An 18,680-nucleotide genomic window follows, 5' to 3' on the forward strand; every position below is an offset into this window, starting at 1 on the left:
TGGATTGTCCTTCCTTCAGTCTCTGCTCCATAGTTAGTCTCTGCAACTCCTTCCATGGGTATTTTGTACACATACTTTTTAAGAAGAAAAAAAAATGTATCTACTCAATCTGTTTTCACCTCTAGGTAGAATCCTATTTTAGTGTAAATCAGTCTTGATTTTTTAGAAAAAGCACAAGATCATGTTAATTGGAAATGTTTCTTAAAGACATGAAAATGTCTATGAAATCTATGTAATATAAAATTTAGGATATTCCTCAATAAATAGCCACTTTTAATTTTTTTGAATGATTTATTTTTATTTCATGTGCATCCATGTTTTGCCTGCACGTATGTCTATGTGAAGCAATTGGATCTTCTGAAACTCGAGTTACAAGCAGTTATAAGCTGCCATGTGAGTACTGGGAATTGAACTCAGGTCCTCAGGAAGAACAGCCACTGCTCTTAGCCTCTGAGCCATTCCTTCAACCCACAAATAGCTACTTCTAATAGTAGTAGGTAATCATACTTGTTATCACTTGTTTAATCATACTTGTTATCACTTGAAGCCATACTTCTTTAAAGACCAGAAATAATCTGTAAGTGTTGTCTTTTTTAAGAAGATTAAAATTTTATTTTTATTTCATGTGTATTAATGTTTTGCATTATTAATATTTAATGATGCCTTAATGCATATTGACATCTAAATGTATACCTCATGTGTGCCTGGTGGCAGTGGAGGTCAGAGTGGGGCTCCAGAAACCCTGGAAGTGGAGTTACAGATGATTATGAGCTACCATGTGGGTACTGGGAATCGAACCCAGGATGCCTGCAAGTATTTTTAACCACTGAGCCATCCCTTTAAGCATGGTCTTTGATTATACACAAAGTCCTTTTCTGAGATAAAGATAAGGAATTTACGAGTTTAATTAGACAAATGAGAAACCCGTTCTTGGCATTGAAAATGTGATAAAATGTCCCAATACTTTATTTGGAACAATATTAATTAGAAATGAGTCTACATTATGCACTTAGTCACTAAAGATATGAGCCAGTGAAGAACTATAAGTGAAGGAGATGACAAATGCCTGAGTGTTTTCTATATGGGTGGCGTCTTGCAATTTACCATCATGATTCATTTTACATCTGACAGTCTTAACATCCTTACTAATGACTTGGAAATAAAATAAAATGATGAAAGTTTCATGTGACTACTAGCTAGTAGTAGTTGCAAATCAAATCAGACCTTCAAGAGAGACATCAGTAATGTGGGGAGGTAGATTGTAATTTTTAGCCATTTTAACGCATGCTATTGCACCTCTCAAAACCTCATTTTTCTGATTATAAAATGATTTTTGAAATACTAGAAAATAAGGAAACAAAAAGCACTGATAATTTAACTTCCCCGGGGCAATTATTATTGACTGTTTTTAAATATTAGCTTTCAGTTGTTTGGCCATACATTTTTAACTGGTTGGGATCATATCAGACACAGAATTGTCTCCACACACGAGAAATTTTTTTATTTTTTTATTTATTTGTTTAGCATCTATAAAATTTCACATATTATTACAGCCTTCTAGAAACTTCCCTTTAACTGCTGGAGGGCTCAAATGGTTTCCTTTTTGTGGTGGAAGTGGGGGTTCAACTTTTGTGGTTCAACCAGGGGTTGAACCTGAGATGAACCCAGGACCTTACACATACTAAGCAGGGACTATACCAACAAGCCTCAGCCCCCCAAGCCCCTGTTTGAAAACTTTTTAAAAATTCCATTCATAGCTAAGCAGTGGTAACATACACCTTTAATCCCAGCACTTGAGAGGAAGGAAAAGACAGATGGATCTCGATGAGTTCGAGGCCAGGCTTGGTCCTACATAGAGAAACGGTGTCTCAAAAAAACTGAAAATAAATAAATAAATAAATAAATATTAAATCACATTTTATTTATGTATTAATATTCACACATTCATATTCTTTCTCTCTTTCCCTCCCCTATTGTGTGTTTGAGAGAGTGGGGGGGGTATACTTGGCATAGTATGTGTGTAGAGACCAGAGGACAACTTGAGGGAGTTTGTTCTCTCCTTCTAGCATGTCAAACTCAGGTGGTAAGGTTTTGTCACAAGCACCTTTAACCCCTGAGCCATCTCACTGGCCCTCAAGATTCTGTTTTAAGGTTGTAGATCCATGGAGGATCTCAGAGGACTAGAATTGGTGAACTGCATTGATTCCTATCAGCGTTGTATTGACATTTCCTACGTTACAAGTGAGGATAGAATGCTTCCTTGACAACAATCAGGGCCTGGCAAGTTACACAGTGGTCTGCATTGCTTACAAGGTTGGTTGAGTTTCAGATATCCTTCATAGGATTTGTGTTCTATGCACTTTCTTGCTGATGCCCTCTTTTTCTCTCTCTGTCTCTCTCTGTCTCTCTGTCTGCCTCTGTCTCGTGTGTATGTATATGTGTGTGTGCGTGCATACATGCGTGTTTACATACATGCATGTGTGCACATGTAGATGACTTACTGGAGTCAGTCCTCTCCTTCCATTATGTGTGTCTTAGAGGTGGAACTAGTCATCAGTCACAGGACATGGCGGCACACAGTTTTACCACTGAGCTATCTTACCAGCCCCCTTGCTAATCTTGAAAGAAGCCTTTCAGTGCTGCTTTTGGCATGAGGCATGGCCACTTCCAGGTAGAGGATTATGAATTCAATGATTTATGTTAAGTATCTGTTAGTAATTTCCAAGTGGCTTTAAAAATCTGTATGATGTAAGTGTGTGGTATCATTTGGCCCGTTACCTTAGGAGTGGTATCTGTTTGGTCCAACAATTTAGAATTTCCTCATCCATTACTGAATGAGTGCCAAACTTTGAAAAAGATGGCTTGGGATAGTTTTCTATGGTGGCGTGTTTGCTCCTGAGTACCAAAACTCTCAATAAAAGGCTTTCTGTTCTCAGACAACAGGCCATTTTCCCCAGATACACGCCTTGTTGTTTTTCCATCATCAACAGTAGATAACAGTTTGGATGCACCCAGAAGCAGCTGGCATGGGCACACACTGGAGGGTCCTCTGGGTTGTTGTTCTGACCACTCAGTGGAGGTGCCACCTTTATTGACTGGAAATGTCTGTGGGTTGTGGGCTCTGGCCCACCTCAGTTCCCCTCTCCCCCACTAATCTTCTCCCAGCAGCAGCTCTGTACCAGTAGATGCTACTTTTAATCCCTTCCCAGCTTCCAGATTTATCAGTGTCCTCTAGGCTTGTCTTTGCTCCGTGACTCTCTTCTAAAAACTGATCTCAAACCCCCAAGCAAAGAGGAATGAGTGGCTAATGGGTGGCTAGCCTACTATTAGGAAAAAAACTGTCTGATAGAGCACTCTTTCAAAGTTGAATTCACAGAAAAGTATTCTGATGATTGATTTTTCTAATTTTCATGTGTGTGTGTCTGTGGTGCGAATGTATGAATGCATGTGTTTTTGTATGAACTTATTCGTGCACATGTGTGAGCATGCATGTGAAGCCTGAGGCTGCTGTTGGGAATCATCCTCGATTGATCTTTAACTTCTTCGTTGAGGAAGGGTCTCTCAAACAAACTACCTCACCAGTATGGTTAGTCTTACTAAGAGGCTTGCTCTGGGGACCACTATCTACCCCTTCTGAGACTAGTACTGCTAGCTTCCCAGACATTTAATGTGGGTTTCTGGGACTGAAACTTAAGTCTTTGAACTTGTGCAGCAAGCTGTTTAGCCCTTGAGCAATCTGTATTGCCAGACTGAGTTTTTAATTCAGCAAAATCTAACGATAAGCACGTTACACACTTGTCATTGTATCCTTCTAGAAAAATCCATGACATTTTTATCATTGGCTTCATTTTAGAAGGGGAAACTGACATATGGGGAAGTGAAGTAATTTGCCCAAGATCACATAGCCAGTGAAGTTGCTTTTAGAGACCATTTCTCCTCAGTACAAAACTTACCACTAGATGCCAAAAGAAAGGGTTGCTTTATTTGTTTCATTATGATGTCCCTAGCACCACGATAAGGCTATTTTCTGATGGATGGCAAATGGCTGTTTGACAAAAGTATTATATTAAGCTTATCTAATCCCTGGGGTACTTGGAAGGATTTAGAGGTGCCCGAGGCAGCCCTCCCCCATCATGGCATCATCCCAGTTAATGAAACACACAGAAGTAATCAGAAAGCCAAGGTTGTGGACAATGAGAGCTCCTCCTGCATGGGAGGGCATTTCTGTCTTTGTCACCTACGACATTTTCATGGGAAGCACAAAATGAGTTTGCTTTGCCCCTGTTGTTGACTATGTCCTGTTAACTTGTGACTAGAATGCCCTGATTTTAGGGTTAAGTTGACCTCTCTCTACAGAACCTTGCTCTTTTCCTTGACTGTTTATTTTGATGTTTCTTTTATTTTTTTATTTGTATTTAATTATGTGTATAGACGTTTTGCCTTCTTGTATGTATATGCACCAATGTGTGCCTGGTACCTGCAGAGACCAGAAGATATTGGATCCTCTGAAACTAGAATTATAGATGTTTTAAGCCACCATGTAGGTGCTGGGAATCCAACCTGGGTCCTTTAGAAGAGCAGCCACTGTTGTTCTTTACTGCTGAACCATATCTCTAGTCCCTTGTTATTTTTAATGACTTAACTTTACTATGCTTAATTGTGTGTGTGTGTGTTTGTACACATACATGTATGTTCATGTGACTACTGGTGCCTGTGAGGCATTGGATACCCTTGGAGCTGTACTTAGAGGTGGTTGGGAGTTATCAGACATCAGTTCTGGGAATCAAACTCAGATCCTCTTACAAAAGCCGTGTACACTTTTAATAGATGATCCTTCTCTACACCCCACTGTTTCTTTTTAACTCTGTATAGCTCTAGCTAGCCCCAAGTTCACTGTCCTCCTCCATTAACCTCCCAAATGCTAGAACTGCAGACACGTTTCCAACATGCCCCACTGGGATTTCTATTCTTGAAATATTTTGAAGACACCTTCCTAAGTATACTGCTATGTACATAGAAGACATATCAGTCTGACCACCAGAAACTCCCATTTTCAATCCATATATGACGTAAATTCATTTTTCATAATAAAAAGCAATATCTAAAATAACACCAGAACGGCTTTTAAAATATTCTGTGTGCCTCTGTGTGTTCATGTTTGTGGATGTGTGCCTTGAGACGAGGGGCCAAGTTCTTGTATTGTTTCTTAGGATCGATGTTCACCTTGCTTTTGAGACAGCATTTCAGAGGGACCAGGAGCTTACTGATTAAGCTAGACTGGCTGACCAGTAAGCCCCTGGGGATTCTTTTTGTTTGTTTGTTTGTTTGTTTGTTTGTTTTTGTTTTTTTGAGACAGGGTTTCTCTGTGTAGGCCTGGCTATCCTGGAACTCACTCTGTAGACCAGGCTGGCCTCGAACTCAGAGATCCGCCTGCCTCTGCCTCGAAAGTGCTGGGATTAAAGTCATGTACCACCACTGCCCAACTCTGGGGATTCTTTAGTTTCTGCCTCCTCAGTGCTGGGATTACAAGTGTGTTTTCTCTGTGAGCTCTGAGAGGCGAATTCAGGGTCTCCTGCTTATAAAAGAAGCACTTTATGTATTGAGCTATCTCCTCAGTCCTCAAACAAGTCTACATGTATTTTCTCTGCCCTTCTGTAAGTTAAGGGAGCCTATATGATTTTTAAAACAAGCACTATTCTTTATAAGTCTATATAGCTAGTGATGAAAGTAAAGAATGAATCTTACAGCATTAAGGCCAGCACTACTTTAATATTAGCCAGATTTGAAGAAGTGCTTCATGGGATCAGTAGATTATCTTTTATAGAGCTATATCACCTAAGACTGAGGCAGAATATAGCATAGCATATGTAACATATATAAATAGAAGATAACTGGATTATACTTTAATGCTAGGGTTGAACTCCTAGCGCCACAGAATAAATAGAATTAGATAATATAGTTATCCTTTGATATTTATGGGGGATTGTTTATAGGAATTGCCTCCTAATGGGAAAAAACTATAATGTTCATCTCCTATATAAAATATAAATAGTTGTTATCCTGCATTGTTTAGGAAATAATGACAAGAAGAAGGTCTGATAATTTAACATGGAGTCAGTACCTTTCCCCAAGTATTTTAACTCTGAAGTATTTGTATCTGTGGATGCAGAATCCACAGATAAAGCAGAGTTGCTGCTCCCCCATACCCCTGTCTCTACTTATTTTTTATGACTGGCTTAATTCACCTAGTATAATATCCACCAGAATCATTCATGTTAAGGTAGGAGAATTGCCTTTTTAAGGCTCAGTAGTACTCCATTGTGTGCTCTAGGCTTTTTTTTTTTTTTTTTTTTTTTTTTTTTTTTTTAAGATTGTGGTTATACTTGAAAACAATACAACAAATTATGACTCTAAGTGTGATCTGTTTTTGGACTGAGGCTGGTTAATTTTCCTTCCCTGGTCTGAAGAACAGAAAGCTTTCTCTGGGAAAAAATTTTAGAGTCAAACTTGATTAAACAATTTACTTTAAATTTGTCAAATGAAAACGATGGTGTTCTTATATCTGTCAAGAGCTTCTCATGTGTCTATATGGTTTGTTTTTTAAATGTTTTAGTTTTCAAATGGGAAATTGACTGGTGTTTTCAGAGGAAGTGAAATGCTCGGAGCTATTACAGACCTATTATTTTGCCACTAAGTTTCAGCACTACCAGCAGAGCACAGAGAAATACATCTTCTTTGACCCTTTCCAGCAGGTCCCTGAACCAAGTCTGCTGAGTGGGAACTTACTGTTGTCGTTTTCGCATGTGGTTGGCACTCACTATGTGGTAGGCATACACATAGACTTAAGAGCATGACAACATTGGAAATGTTTCTGCCATATTTGTACCAGTTTGCAGTTACTGCTTTGTGCCTGTGGCTGCTTTGAGCTGTAGCTAGCAAGCATGGTTTTAGGGCTTTAAGCAAAGGACAGTGTTGCTTCGCCACCATCGCTTTACTTTAGCCTTTTGTTTCTTCATCATTACTCATCAGTCTTAACATCCCAAATTGGGTCATCACACCTCTCTTTATTTTTTCTAGTGATCAGATGTCTTGGGAATAAGCCACAAACTACTGTAACTGTGGCTTTAACTTACCTAGCTGGCTTGTGGGCCTAAAGCTACTCTCTCTCCTTCTCAGTGTGTGTGTGCCTCCGCCCACATCACATTGTGAACATCTGCTCATGACTCAAGTGAGTCTCCTGCCTCAGTCTCTGGAGTACACCCACTACACCCAACTCCTGCATCCAGTTTTGCCTTACTTCCTTGCTTTTTATTCAACTAAAACACCCTTTCTACTACATTCTTAGGCCAACTCCTACTCATCTTTCTGAATTTAGCACAAGCCTTACTGCTGCCATCTTTGAGGCTTATTTCCTCATGTAGATTGGCTAACAACTATTTTTCCCTCTATCTGTACATGCCTTTATTGTACCGTTTCTCTCTTTGCACTATGTGATGTGTATCTAATGAGCTGGACCCTACTGCTAATCTCAAAGTTATTGATGATCCAGGACTCTGAGCCTTTCATGTTTATATATGCAGTAGTCAGAATAGAATTCACTACCAACGCAAGTGTTCTTTTTAGTGTTCTAAAAGAAAACTGAATAAAAGGTGGCTTTGCCCTCAAGTATCCTTTACATAGAAAAATATCATGAGTAAGTATGGGATTCATGCTTATAGAAGATGTTGGTTAAAGCTGATACATTACCTGCTGGGCTTTATTTGAATCTTACAGGTGAGGTGTACTCAAATATACCAGGGAAGGAGATGCCATCTCCAGGTTGATGAGAGGGATATCCTGGACTATGCTTTGATTATATAAAGAAACACATAAAGTAGAGTGGATCCTTGTGTATGAATTAATTGAACTGCTTCCTGGGAACATTGTGGCTTGGTCCCTGTTTGATGTTAAAGCACGACAAACCAGACACATTTTCCCCTTCTTCCATACCATTCTTTCTCTCCTTTACCTATCTAGTCTCTTCCTAAAGTCTCTAAATGATGTAAAATGAAGGCATTGTTCATAGAAAGAGAGAGGGGGGGAGCCATTCTGGGAGAATGAGAAGGGGTGTTTATAATTTTTCTTTTACCTGTTATAACAGCAAAAATAGTCTCCCAAAGTATAATAACAGGTTATATTTTCTAAAAGTGTCATATGAATGGGCATTCACTTTGACTTGATCATATTCTTTGAATAAGATGATTCTCTAACAAGCTGGCATGCAGGGTCCTCTCCTGGGAACAGTGTGGGTAAAATACAAACAGTATTTTCATATATTGTCCGATATTTGGAGAGCCAATGCCTATGATTTTAATATTCTCTGAATTACATGCTGCATCTCACTGAGCACTTAAGCCTGGGTGGAAGCCTCAGCTCCCAGCAAACGTTATTTGGATTACACAAAGAGACAGTCACCACCCTTCCTCTTCCTGTTGTATGGCTCTTTTACTTTTTAAAGGCATGCTTTTAGAGGTGTTCAATAAATGGACAAATGAGCCAAATCACATCCTGGCAGGAAATAGAGTCAATGATAAACAACAGAGCCTGGCTCAAATTCTTTACACAAGCCACACTCTCATATTCTCATTCTCATTCTCATTCTCATTCTCATTCTCACTCTCTTTCTCTCTTTCTCTCTCTCTCTCTCTCTCTCCCTTCCTCTCTCTCCCTCTCTCTCTCTTTCTCTCTTTCTCTCTCTCTTTCTCTATTTCTTTCTCTCTTTTTCTCTCCTTCACATATACATGTATATGTACTTATACATATATAAACATGAACAAAATACGTATATATGTATATATGTACATATACATATATATGTAGTAGAATGATAGATATTAAAGCCTTTTTATGGACAGATTAAAAGAGTAAACTCTGGAAGCCCTGATAGAAGACACCCAAGTTCAGTCAAGAGGTTATGCTGTATTTAGAGAAAGTTTGCTATTAGTCTTAAGAGGTAAGAGAAGATAGGAACTGTTGAGAAGTATAGCATGGTGTAAGAATTAGAAGTAAATCTTTATATTTCATCTTCGTGGCTCTCCATGAGCAGTAATAAAGTAGCAATACATGTTCTGATTGCTTTGATGCAGGTGCGTTAAGAGGTGTAAAGGGTGTTTGAAAATTGTCTTGTGATAGATCAATGGATCTTTGTCTGAAAAATGATTGATGTAATCCTCCAGCAAGTTACAGGCTCTAGATCAGAGTCAAAGAGGAAGGGAGGAATATGCACTCAAAACTATTGTCGGATCCACTGGGAGGTATAGTGACAATTGTCATTGAAGGACAATTTCAAGTCATGATCGTAGGACACAGAGAAGATAGGGAAGAAAACTTATGAAAAGGGTGGTGTTCACCTACTAGTTCTGTAGACTACTCATTCTTGTGGTGTCTTACTGGCTGTCAAAAGAAGTTCTATGCTTGGAGAAGACTGCAATACACTGAGAGAAACTTAAGGATAAAGTTAAATAATAACTATAGTATGTAAACAGTATTCAGTGGTTTCCAAGTTTACCAAGTTAGGGATTAGGTATTTTGGTGGTTAGTTGGTAAGTAATGCATTGTAGAGGAACATACTTCTGAAGATTATTTCAGGATGAAATGTGTATGTATGTGCGTGTGCATATCTAAAATTTCAAGACAACTCAGATAAATGAAAATCACCTGAATATCTCTTAAGTCTTATGCTCAATTCTATAATCAGAAAAAAAAGGAATTATCTTTGAACATTTATTTATTTATTTATTTATTTATTTATTTACTTATTTACTTATTTATTTATTTTGCTTTTTGGAGACGGGGCTTTGCTGTGCTTCCAAAGCTGGCCTTGAATTCAAAAGTCCTCTTGCTTCAGCCTTCCCAAGTGCTGGGATTTTCCGGGATGTGCTATCATGACCAGAAGATTATACTTAATCTTTTGTTTTTCTCAAAGTCAACTTTAAAAATAGACTTCAGAGAATGCTCCCGTTAATGTTATAATTGACATACCAACACAGGAGTTATGTCAAAGGCAAACTTGACCCTGGCCTAGAACTACAAATGCTCTTGTTCACCGTATTGGACCATGCCTTTTTAGTTTTAAAACTCCAAGTTGTGTTTTACTGTGGCACATCTTTTGTTGTTGACATGATACAGTTGAAGTGAGGTCCACCAAATACAGGCAGATGACAGAAACATGCCACTGAGAAGCCTTCTGGTGGGAGCCCACAAGGCACTCTATTGTAAAGATGGCTCTTTGTATTCATTCTTTTTGATTCCGAAGTGCTTGGCTTCTACCCCCTTCCTATAGAAAGCCAAGAAGACTTTCCATAATGGCAACAGTTATAGGTGTTCATGAGAGGATTGTGTGAAAAGAAAGAGGAGAGTTTTGGTGGAAAACAAAAACTGAAAAGCTGCAGATACAGTTACGTGTAGATTTGGCATTGTGCTGTCCTCCATCCCTGTGTCCTGTACTTTCCATCTCTCCATATCCTAGACATGAGTAGGATAAAGGTAGCCATAGTGCCCTCCTGGATATCCCTCAGCACACTACTATGGAGAACTAGCCCCAAAACGTTGTTGTTTCAGTGCTCGACAGTTTCCTGCTTTTTGTTCTGTTTTCTTGCCTCATATTGAATAGGCCCTAATGAATCCATAATGGACAGGAAGAGAAAGAATACTGTCAGATGCTAGTGTTGAATAAAGACTATCAATTTAGAACATCATTTAAGAGCTATCTTTGATCTTGTGTTTTACCCATGTGTTTGGCTTTGTATGAGGTACCTGAATAATGGTTATATATAGTTTCTCAGACCATCATATCCTTCTAAAAGAGTTGCCAGAAAGCCTGACCTATGGACTGGGAGGCCCAGCCAGCTGCTTGGATGCAGGGACCCTCCACCCCTGTCCTAATGATCTAATGGCTGCCTTTGGATTGCAAGAGTTATATGTAGTGGTCTTTGGAAAGGGGACTTTTAGAGGTGGAATTTAAGTCTTACCCTGTAATTAGAAACTTCTTACATTCAGGGGAGTTTGCATCTGAATTATTACAGCAGGGGAACGATTTTATACCAATTATTTGAGCAGCATGCTGTGTTCATATTCCACGGTCACAAAGAGAAACAGATACATTAATCATTTGGAAACTGGATTTCCCTGGACTCAAACCAGTCTTTATCTTGGCATGTAAAAGGGAAAAAGTTACTTGCTCTACTAATTGAAATCATATGGTGCTTATCTGTTCTGATGCTGTCTTGCTGGATCTTATGGAGTTAGGAACATATTTGCATGAAACTCCTTCTGTAAACAAGACCCCCACACACACATTTGCTTAGTGATCTTGGCAAGAATTAGAGAAAGATGGATTAATATCATTATTCAAAGGAATAGAGTTTCTGATTATTTTTAGAAATTGGATTTTATTTTTTAAATTTTATATATAATATACATATATATAAAACATATACAGGCGCTTTGTTTTCATGGATGTAAACCATGTTCACACAATGCCTTTGGAGGCCATCAGAGTGCAACAGATCCCCCAGAACTGGAGTTGCAGATAGTTGTGAACTGCTCAGAAGGTACTGGGACTAGAATCTGTGATCTCTTCAAGAGTAGTGTGTGCTCTTAACCACAGAACCATCTCTTCATTCCTGGTTTTGTTTTTTAAAAGATATTATTTTTATCTATGCATATATTGTGTGCCTATATGAATTTATATGTACCACATTTGTACAGATACCCTCAGACTCCAGGGACTCCCTACAACTGAAGTTACAGGTAGTTGTGAGCCACCTGATATAGGTGCTAAGAGCCAAACCTGGGTCTTCTGTGAGAGCAGTTAGATGCTCTTAATTACTAACCCATCTCTCTAGCCCCTAAATTAGATTTTAAATGGAGTTTGGGATGTAGGTAAGACAGACAAAAAATGATACCAGTATGGTAATTACTGAGTCTTAAGCATATCCAAAGCAATAGGCGTAGTCAGCTCTATGTTTCTCTATATGCATATTCACTGCTGTTCTTAGTAGTGGCTTTTGGGTCAGAGCACAAGCACATAAGGTCAGCATGGGTGCTTCTGCTGGAAAATGTTTAGGCACTTGCACAGAAGGCAAAAGGAACTGTTGGACTAAGGTAGAGAGTAGACTTTAAGGGTTTGTTCCTTCTGAAGTCACTCAGTGAGATGAGGCTGCTAGCTGATCTCTTAGGGGCTGTCCTGTGCCATGTCAGTACAGCCCCTAAGTGCCTCACTGCTACTTCTCCTGGACAAATCATCTTATGATACTCACAAGAGGGAGAAGTTGCCATTCTGTGGAAGAGGCCTCAAGAGGAGGTCTCGAGTCTTCTGGCACAGCCAAGAATAAGCCTAACCTTTGATGTCTTCCAGGTACAGTAGTGGGTGTGCATGAGAGTCCCTGTTTTATTTGTCCGTGTGTATGTGTGCCTGCTTTGTAGCTGAGTTTCAGTTATATATGACATAGATACATATGTGTAGTGTAAATAGCAACATTAAGTTCTTAAATCAGTGAGAAAAGAGAAGGTGGTGAACATGTTGTGGAAAGGGAGAGAAAGGAGATGGGAGGAAGCATTAAAAATGTTTTATGTTGTATCTTGGTATGGAAACAGGCACTGAGTTTTTAATCCAATAAGGACATTTAGTTCTCACTAATAGAATTCCTGCTACATCAGGACCAATGGTTCTTAAACTGGAGCATGTATCAGAGTCCAGTGGAGGGTGTGTTTTCTCAGTGACTGCTGGGCACCATCCCCAGGGTTTCTGATTGGGAAAGTCTAGGGCAGGGCCTGGGAATGTACCAGGCTGACAAGTTTTCAGGCGTTGCCAGTTAATTAGCCAGTGTCGCTTCTAACAAACGGAGAAGTACCACTTCCTGTCTTTGGTATCCCTATGGGACCAGACTAGCTTGAGAGGAACATAGCATACCTTTTAGACTTCTAATCATGGCTCGCAAAGATGAAGAATTTGAGGTTCACCATTCCCCAGAAGATAAGCATAATAAGGCCTTCACCATAATCCATATTGCTGGGACCCATGGAAGCCAGTGAACTGGATATTTCTGAAACAATGAAGAGAAAAAAAAAAACAGAATGAGCATTAGATTTTTTTCTTTAACCAGTGCTCTTTCTTGGCGTTTGATAACTTTGAGCATTCTGGCAAATCAGGACGTCAGGCATAAGAGCAGCACTTTCTGTGCTTACCAACGGAGAAATAATGATGTAAGATCTGCTAGACTCTGTCCAGAAGGCATTTCGGGTTTAAAGCCCAAGCCATTGATTTCCTGTCTCCTTTTGGTGGGTTATTTGTTTGTTCATGTGTTTGTTCTAGGAGCATGAGCAAAGCTAGGTTGGTTTTGTTTGCTTCTTCCTAATGTGATAATGGGAGGGGATCTTTATTCTAGCCTTCCTTGCCCAAAAGAAGAGGCAAGGAGATTAGCAGGTGTGCTTCTAGCCCTGTGGCAGGGGTGACATAACTGCTGGTTCCAGAGCTTCCGGGTTCCCTCCTCACTTTTCAATATGCTCCTCAAACTGTTTCTTCATAAAATGTGACCTTCTAGCAGAAGAACATCAACCTTTTTTTCATCTTTCTTGACACTTTCATAGAACTATAAAATACTATTCAGCTGAGTATTTAGTGGTGGAAGGTGGCATATTATTTGGGGTTTTCTGTTTTTTTTTTTCCCAATATAGAGAGCTTTGTAGCACTAAATAAAAATGTCACCATGTAAAATGGAAAGTCTTTCTGACACAAACATTTTTAAAAATTCATGAAGGTCTGAAGATTTGGTTTATCATTTCCTCTTTCTGTGATTTATGCATATTTAATGCTAGTTTCAATGTTTGCAACATGAAGAACGTTTTCAAATAAAAAAATGGCAATTTTCATTTGAAGAAAAATTCCAACTATGGCAGTTTTTAAATGACACAGCTTATGACTCTTCCTATATTTAAGGGACATAGAATAGTTTGTTTGGGATGTCAGTTTACCTGGCTATTAGGTTGTGACAAATGTTTCTCTCTTATCAGCGGACACTTTTCATAGGGCATTAATCATGTTTACATGGGAGCAATGGCAGAAAGACAAGTGGAAACAGCTCTCACCTCTGAACCATCGGGTTTGTTCATGTGTCTCATTTGGGTTCTGAACTGCTGGGTAGCCTGTGGTTTCAGGAACATCTTTAGGCAGAGACAGTATTCAATTTTTCCTATGGATAACTCATGAATAATAATAGAATCCACTACAAATGAAAGAGAAGGGAAGTCAGAGCAAACATAAAGGGTGTCTCTGTGTGTGTGTGTGTGTGTATGTGTGTGTGTGTGTACATATGTTTTAGTAAAACAAATCATTGTGCCTAGCATCTGAGATATGAACCTTTTAGGCCTTGGAGGACTAACCAACTGGTAGGAATAGAGAGGAAGACCCTCCTTACTTTTGTTTTAGGAGATAAATGAGCTCTTTCAAAACGGACTAGACTATGTTGCTCATATTCCACAAAGTGAAATCTCAGATGGTAAGAAGGAATTAATATAAAGTCCAGTGGGTCTGGACAGTCTAGATTCTGCCTGCCTGCCTACCTCCCTCTTTCTCCAACTTTTCCACTAGCTCTTGTCCCTGTGTTCTCTTCCTTCAGTTCTTTCCATTATTCCTCTATGGGGTTATTCTGGAGCTTCTGCACTGGGCCAGACACTGGGCTTCCGTAAATCTGATCAGCTTGTCATAAAATAAAGGAAACTGTACCTTTTTGTCTGTTAAAAATAATAACAGCCCTGTAAAAAGTATCAAGAGAAAAAGAAATAGGAGGTACTAAGAGCCTTCTCTTTTATTTTACCCCTCTCTTCCTATTTTATCCCCTTGTTGGTCACTGTGGAGAAGACCTCATAATATGTGACAGCCTATCTACAGAACAGCCTCAACTAATGGCTGTGGTTTTTAGAGCCACATCTGGGGATTTTCTCATTGTGAATTTGATTTTGTTCCTTTGATTAATGAAGTGAATCATCCTGATGTGTCAATCACCTTATTCCCTCTGTAGACAATTGGGAAGAAGTTGCCTCCAGCTACAACGACTCCAGACCCATCGAAGACAGAGATGGACAGCAGGACAAAGAGTGAGTTTCCTTAATTACTCAAAATCCTTATATACCTCTGAAAACTTTTGCATCTCTATAAAAAAAAAAAGCACACAAATGTTTGTCCTTAGATCTTCCATGAGTAGACTGGCAGCACAAGATAGAATCGGAATTCTTTTGTGTTTTCCACATGGGCAGTTTGATTCTTTACTGTCACGTGCATTGTGCCAACATGCAAAGCTAGAGTTTGTCCATATTGGCACAGGTTAGGTGGCCTTAGGCCTCACAATGCTACCTAAAGCACATCAGGGATTCCTGGATCTTCCAGGAACAGTTGCTAAACTAACATTACTTTTGTTTCACTTATGCTGGACTCCTCAAGACATCTTTAAATTTTTTTAAATTTCTAATTTTGTGTATACATGTATGTTTTTATGGAGATATATGCACATGAATTCAGGTTCCCACAGAGATCAGAGGCATTGAAGTCCTGGTAACTGGAGTACTAGTCATTTGTGAGCTACCTCTTGTGGGTATGTTGGGATCTGAACTCTAGTCCTCTGGAAGAGCAGTACACACTCTGAGCTATCTCTCCAGCCCAACATCTCTTCATGAATACCTCAAAATATTTCTATAGCAACTTTCAGACCTATAGAATACCTTTCTATATCTTTCAGGCAGCAGACTCAAGTCTTTTAGAAGGATTAGGTGAGTAGATGGGAAAAGATTAGTTTCATTTTAGAATGGTGTGATCCAATAGAACTATCACATGAACCAGTGTATGATTTAAAAGTTTCTAGAGACCACATTAAAAATGGAAGCTAATTTTAATATATTGTATTTAAGTCAGTCTTTGTACACCCAACCTTTTAAATATGTAATCTCTGTAAAATTGTTAGTAAGATGCTGTACTTTTTCTCAGTGTGATATCCTCACAGTGTCAAATGTGGTTTGCATGTATCTCAGTTTAGAGTAGCAACCACATTTCCTAGTGCTCAGGAGTCACATGTGCTGATTGGCGACCACGTTGGACAGTGTATTTTAAGAATAATGCTGAATCCCTTGACAGAAAACCATAGCTCTCAGAGAGATGGTCTCTGTTGAGCCAAATATGAGTGGTCATAGACTGGGAACATGCATTTAGGTGGATCTGCATGACATATTCCAATATAGAAACAGTTACATGAACTTTTTTATAGCCACAGAACAAAAGAAACTCATAAATCAAGGCTTTTACACAATACTTCAGTGGGAACAGCAGGTTATGGGCAAATCAGAGAAATCTCTGCTATAGGTTTTAAGTGTTCTCTGATGACAGTCTTAGCTTTTGGTTTGGCAAATCCTAGTGATCTACTCAATATACTTTTCAAAGGCTTTACCTGATACAGAGATGGGTGGTAAATAGTTACTAAGAGGAATGAAGATAGATCAAGATAATTTTGACTCTCAAAGATTTGTACCATTTTATCTCTTCAGTCAAAATTTGAAAGTCAGTTGGCTTTGTTGAGCCTTCAAGATACATGTGGCTCTACAAGTTTCCTGGGAACTTCATGAGGCCTAAGATGGGCTCCTTGGGCTAGGTTATAGATGCCATTGAAGATACTCAGCTATCTAAAGCATGTGGGAGAATCCTGCCCCTAACACATGCCTTATTCAGTCCTATAAATATCAATGAACCACATCTGTGTGCCTGGGTCTCCCAAAACATCATGGTGGTAGAACTGATTACTTTTAAAGAAGGGACTTTATAGTGACTGGATAAATATTTTGTTTTAGAGTCCTAGGAGGACCAGCTATTATTAGTTACTGAAATGGCCTCAGACAGATTGATAGCTTTAATTTCTCTGGCCTTTATTCTCATGATCTGCTTTATGTATGCACTCAGAATGTTGCACTAGACAAAGAAAAGCCCTTCGTTGCCTCCCAGCATCTTCATCCTCTCATTCAGTCCTGAAACCTTTAGGACTCAGTGTGGAAGGTTTTTCTACTCCAAAATATTGAGCACCCTAATGGGAGAGACAAAAGGAAGAGGTAGGTGAACAATTCTATGAGAAAATGTGATATTGTGGGGAATTAATATTAATATGCCTGTCAGTGGGCATCAGGTGAGCAAAGTCTTGAGGGATTTGTTGTTTACTGTTGGGAATTTTCTGTGGATTTAGGGACAAGAACTTTGACAGTTGAATTTTACTATATACATTCTCCCTTTGGCTTTCCTTGCCAGAAGCAAATTTTAGAGTAATTGCTCTCCTATGATTGCCATTTAGTGGAACACTAAGCCAGTGTAATTCCTCCAACCTTTAGACCAGTTCCCTGGATCTAGTTTCTGGATCCTGATGCCACATCTGTGTTTAGGTAGAAGGTTACAGAGTGTTGGGCAATCTTTGGAAATGGCCCAAAGTTTAACATCCAGGCAGCCTGCTGTCTTCTTCTGACCTAAAATAGAAACCTATGGCAAAGGATGCCCGGCAGTACAGAGGAGAGCTGTTTCTTCCTGCCAGCTGTCTCCTCAGCACACTAAGCCACAGGCCCACATCAGGATTCAGAGTTATGATGACTCAAAAATACTCATGTGAGTTGGTATTTTTTGAGTGATCCAGACTTATTTGAGCAGGGAACATTCTCCTTACCCCACCCCCAAACAAAAGGCTTTCATGATGCTGAAATTCATCAGCAACTCATGCTGGGGAACAGATTGCCATAATTTTCATAACAAGAGGGAAACTATCTAAATATTCATAACAAAGTGCCCCGAGGTGCCTTCAGCCTATCACATCTGGTATCTCCCTTTTTCTTATTACAATTGGTACAGATTTGTGGTCTGTGTAGGTTAGGAAAATAGCCCCAAAGACAGGCCTCTTTAGCATCTTTCTGAACTATTCAATGTTATACATGCAGAAGAGTGTAGATCAGTGGTTCTTATCCTGTGAGTCACAATCTCTTTGGGGTCAAAAGACCCTTTCACGGGGATCATATATCAAATGTCCTGCATATCAGATATTTACATTGATTTATAACAGTAATAAAATTAGAGTTATGACTCTTTCACAAGGGTCACACATCACATACCCCGCATATCGGATATTTATAATATGATTCATAACAGTAGTAAAATTAGAGTTATGAAGCAGCAAAGAAAATAATTTTATGGTTAGGGTCACCACAACATGAGGGATTGTATTAAAGGGTCAGAGCTTTAGGAAGGTTGAGAAGCACTGCTTTAGATGAACAAGTAGGTTTGAAAAATCTGGATAAAGTATAATTGGAGGTGCAAGTGGGCTGTTTTGCATGTTACACCTTGTTCACTTAGTGACTAGACATTTGCACCACCTCTGAGACCATTGACTTGCCACTTGGAAATTATTGTCTATAGTAGTGACACATGGTGCTTCATTGGTACCACTAGATTGTTGATCCCTCTAGGTTTAAGACAGATATTGCATTTGATTTTCCCATGATGCAGCCTAGGATAGTGCCATAGACTCACTGGATATACAATGAGTGGAGTTTGAACAAATGGAGACTTTTAAAGATTTATGTATGTATGTATGTATGTATGTATGTATGTATGTATATCAGTACAT

At 39.1% G+C, this 18,680-nt stretch overlaps 1 protein-coding gene across 1 annotated transcript in view; it reads left to right on the forward strand.

The window, feature by feature from the left end:
* Nucleotides 1-18,680, forward strand: part of Sh3kbp1 (SH3 domain containing kinase binding protein 1) — a 359,863-nt gene that overhangs the window by 228,821 nt on the left and 112,362 nt on the right. Inside the window, 2 exon segments of the mRNA XM_031370222.1 lie at nucleotides 11,064-11,093; nucleotides 15,060-15,135. Coding sequence (XP_031226082.1) covers nucleotides 11,064-11,093; nucleotides 15,060-15,135 — 106 coding nt within the window.

Source organism: Mastomys coucha, chromosome X (genome assembly GCF_008632895.1).
Source record: "Mastomys coucha isolate ucsf_1 chromosome X, UCSF_Mcou_1, whole genome shotgun sequence".
Lineage (NCBI taxonomy): Eukaryota > Metazoa > Chordata > Mammalia > Rodentia > Muridae > Mastomys > Mastomys coucha.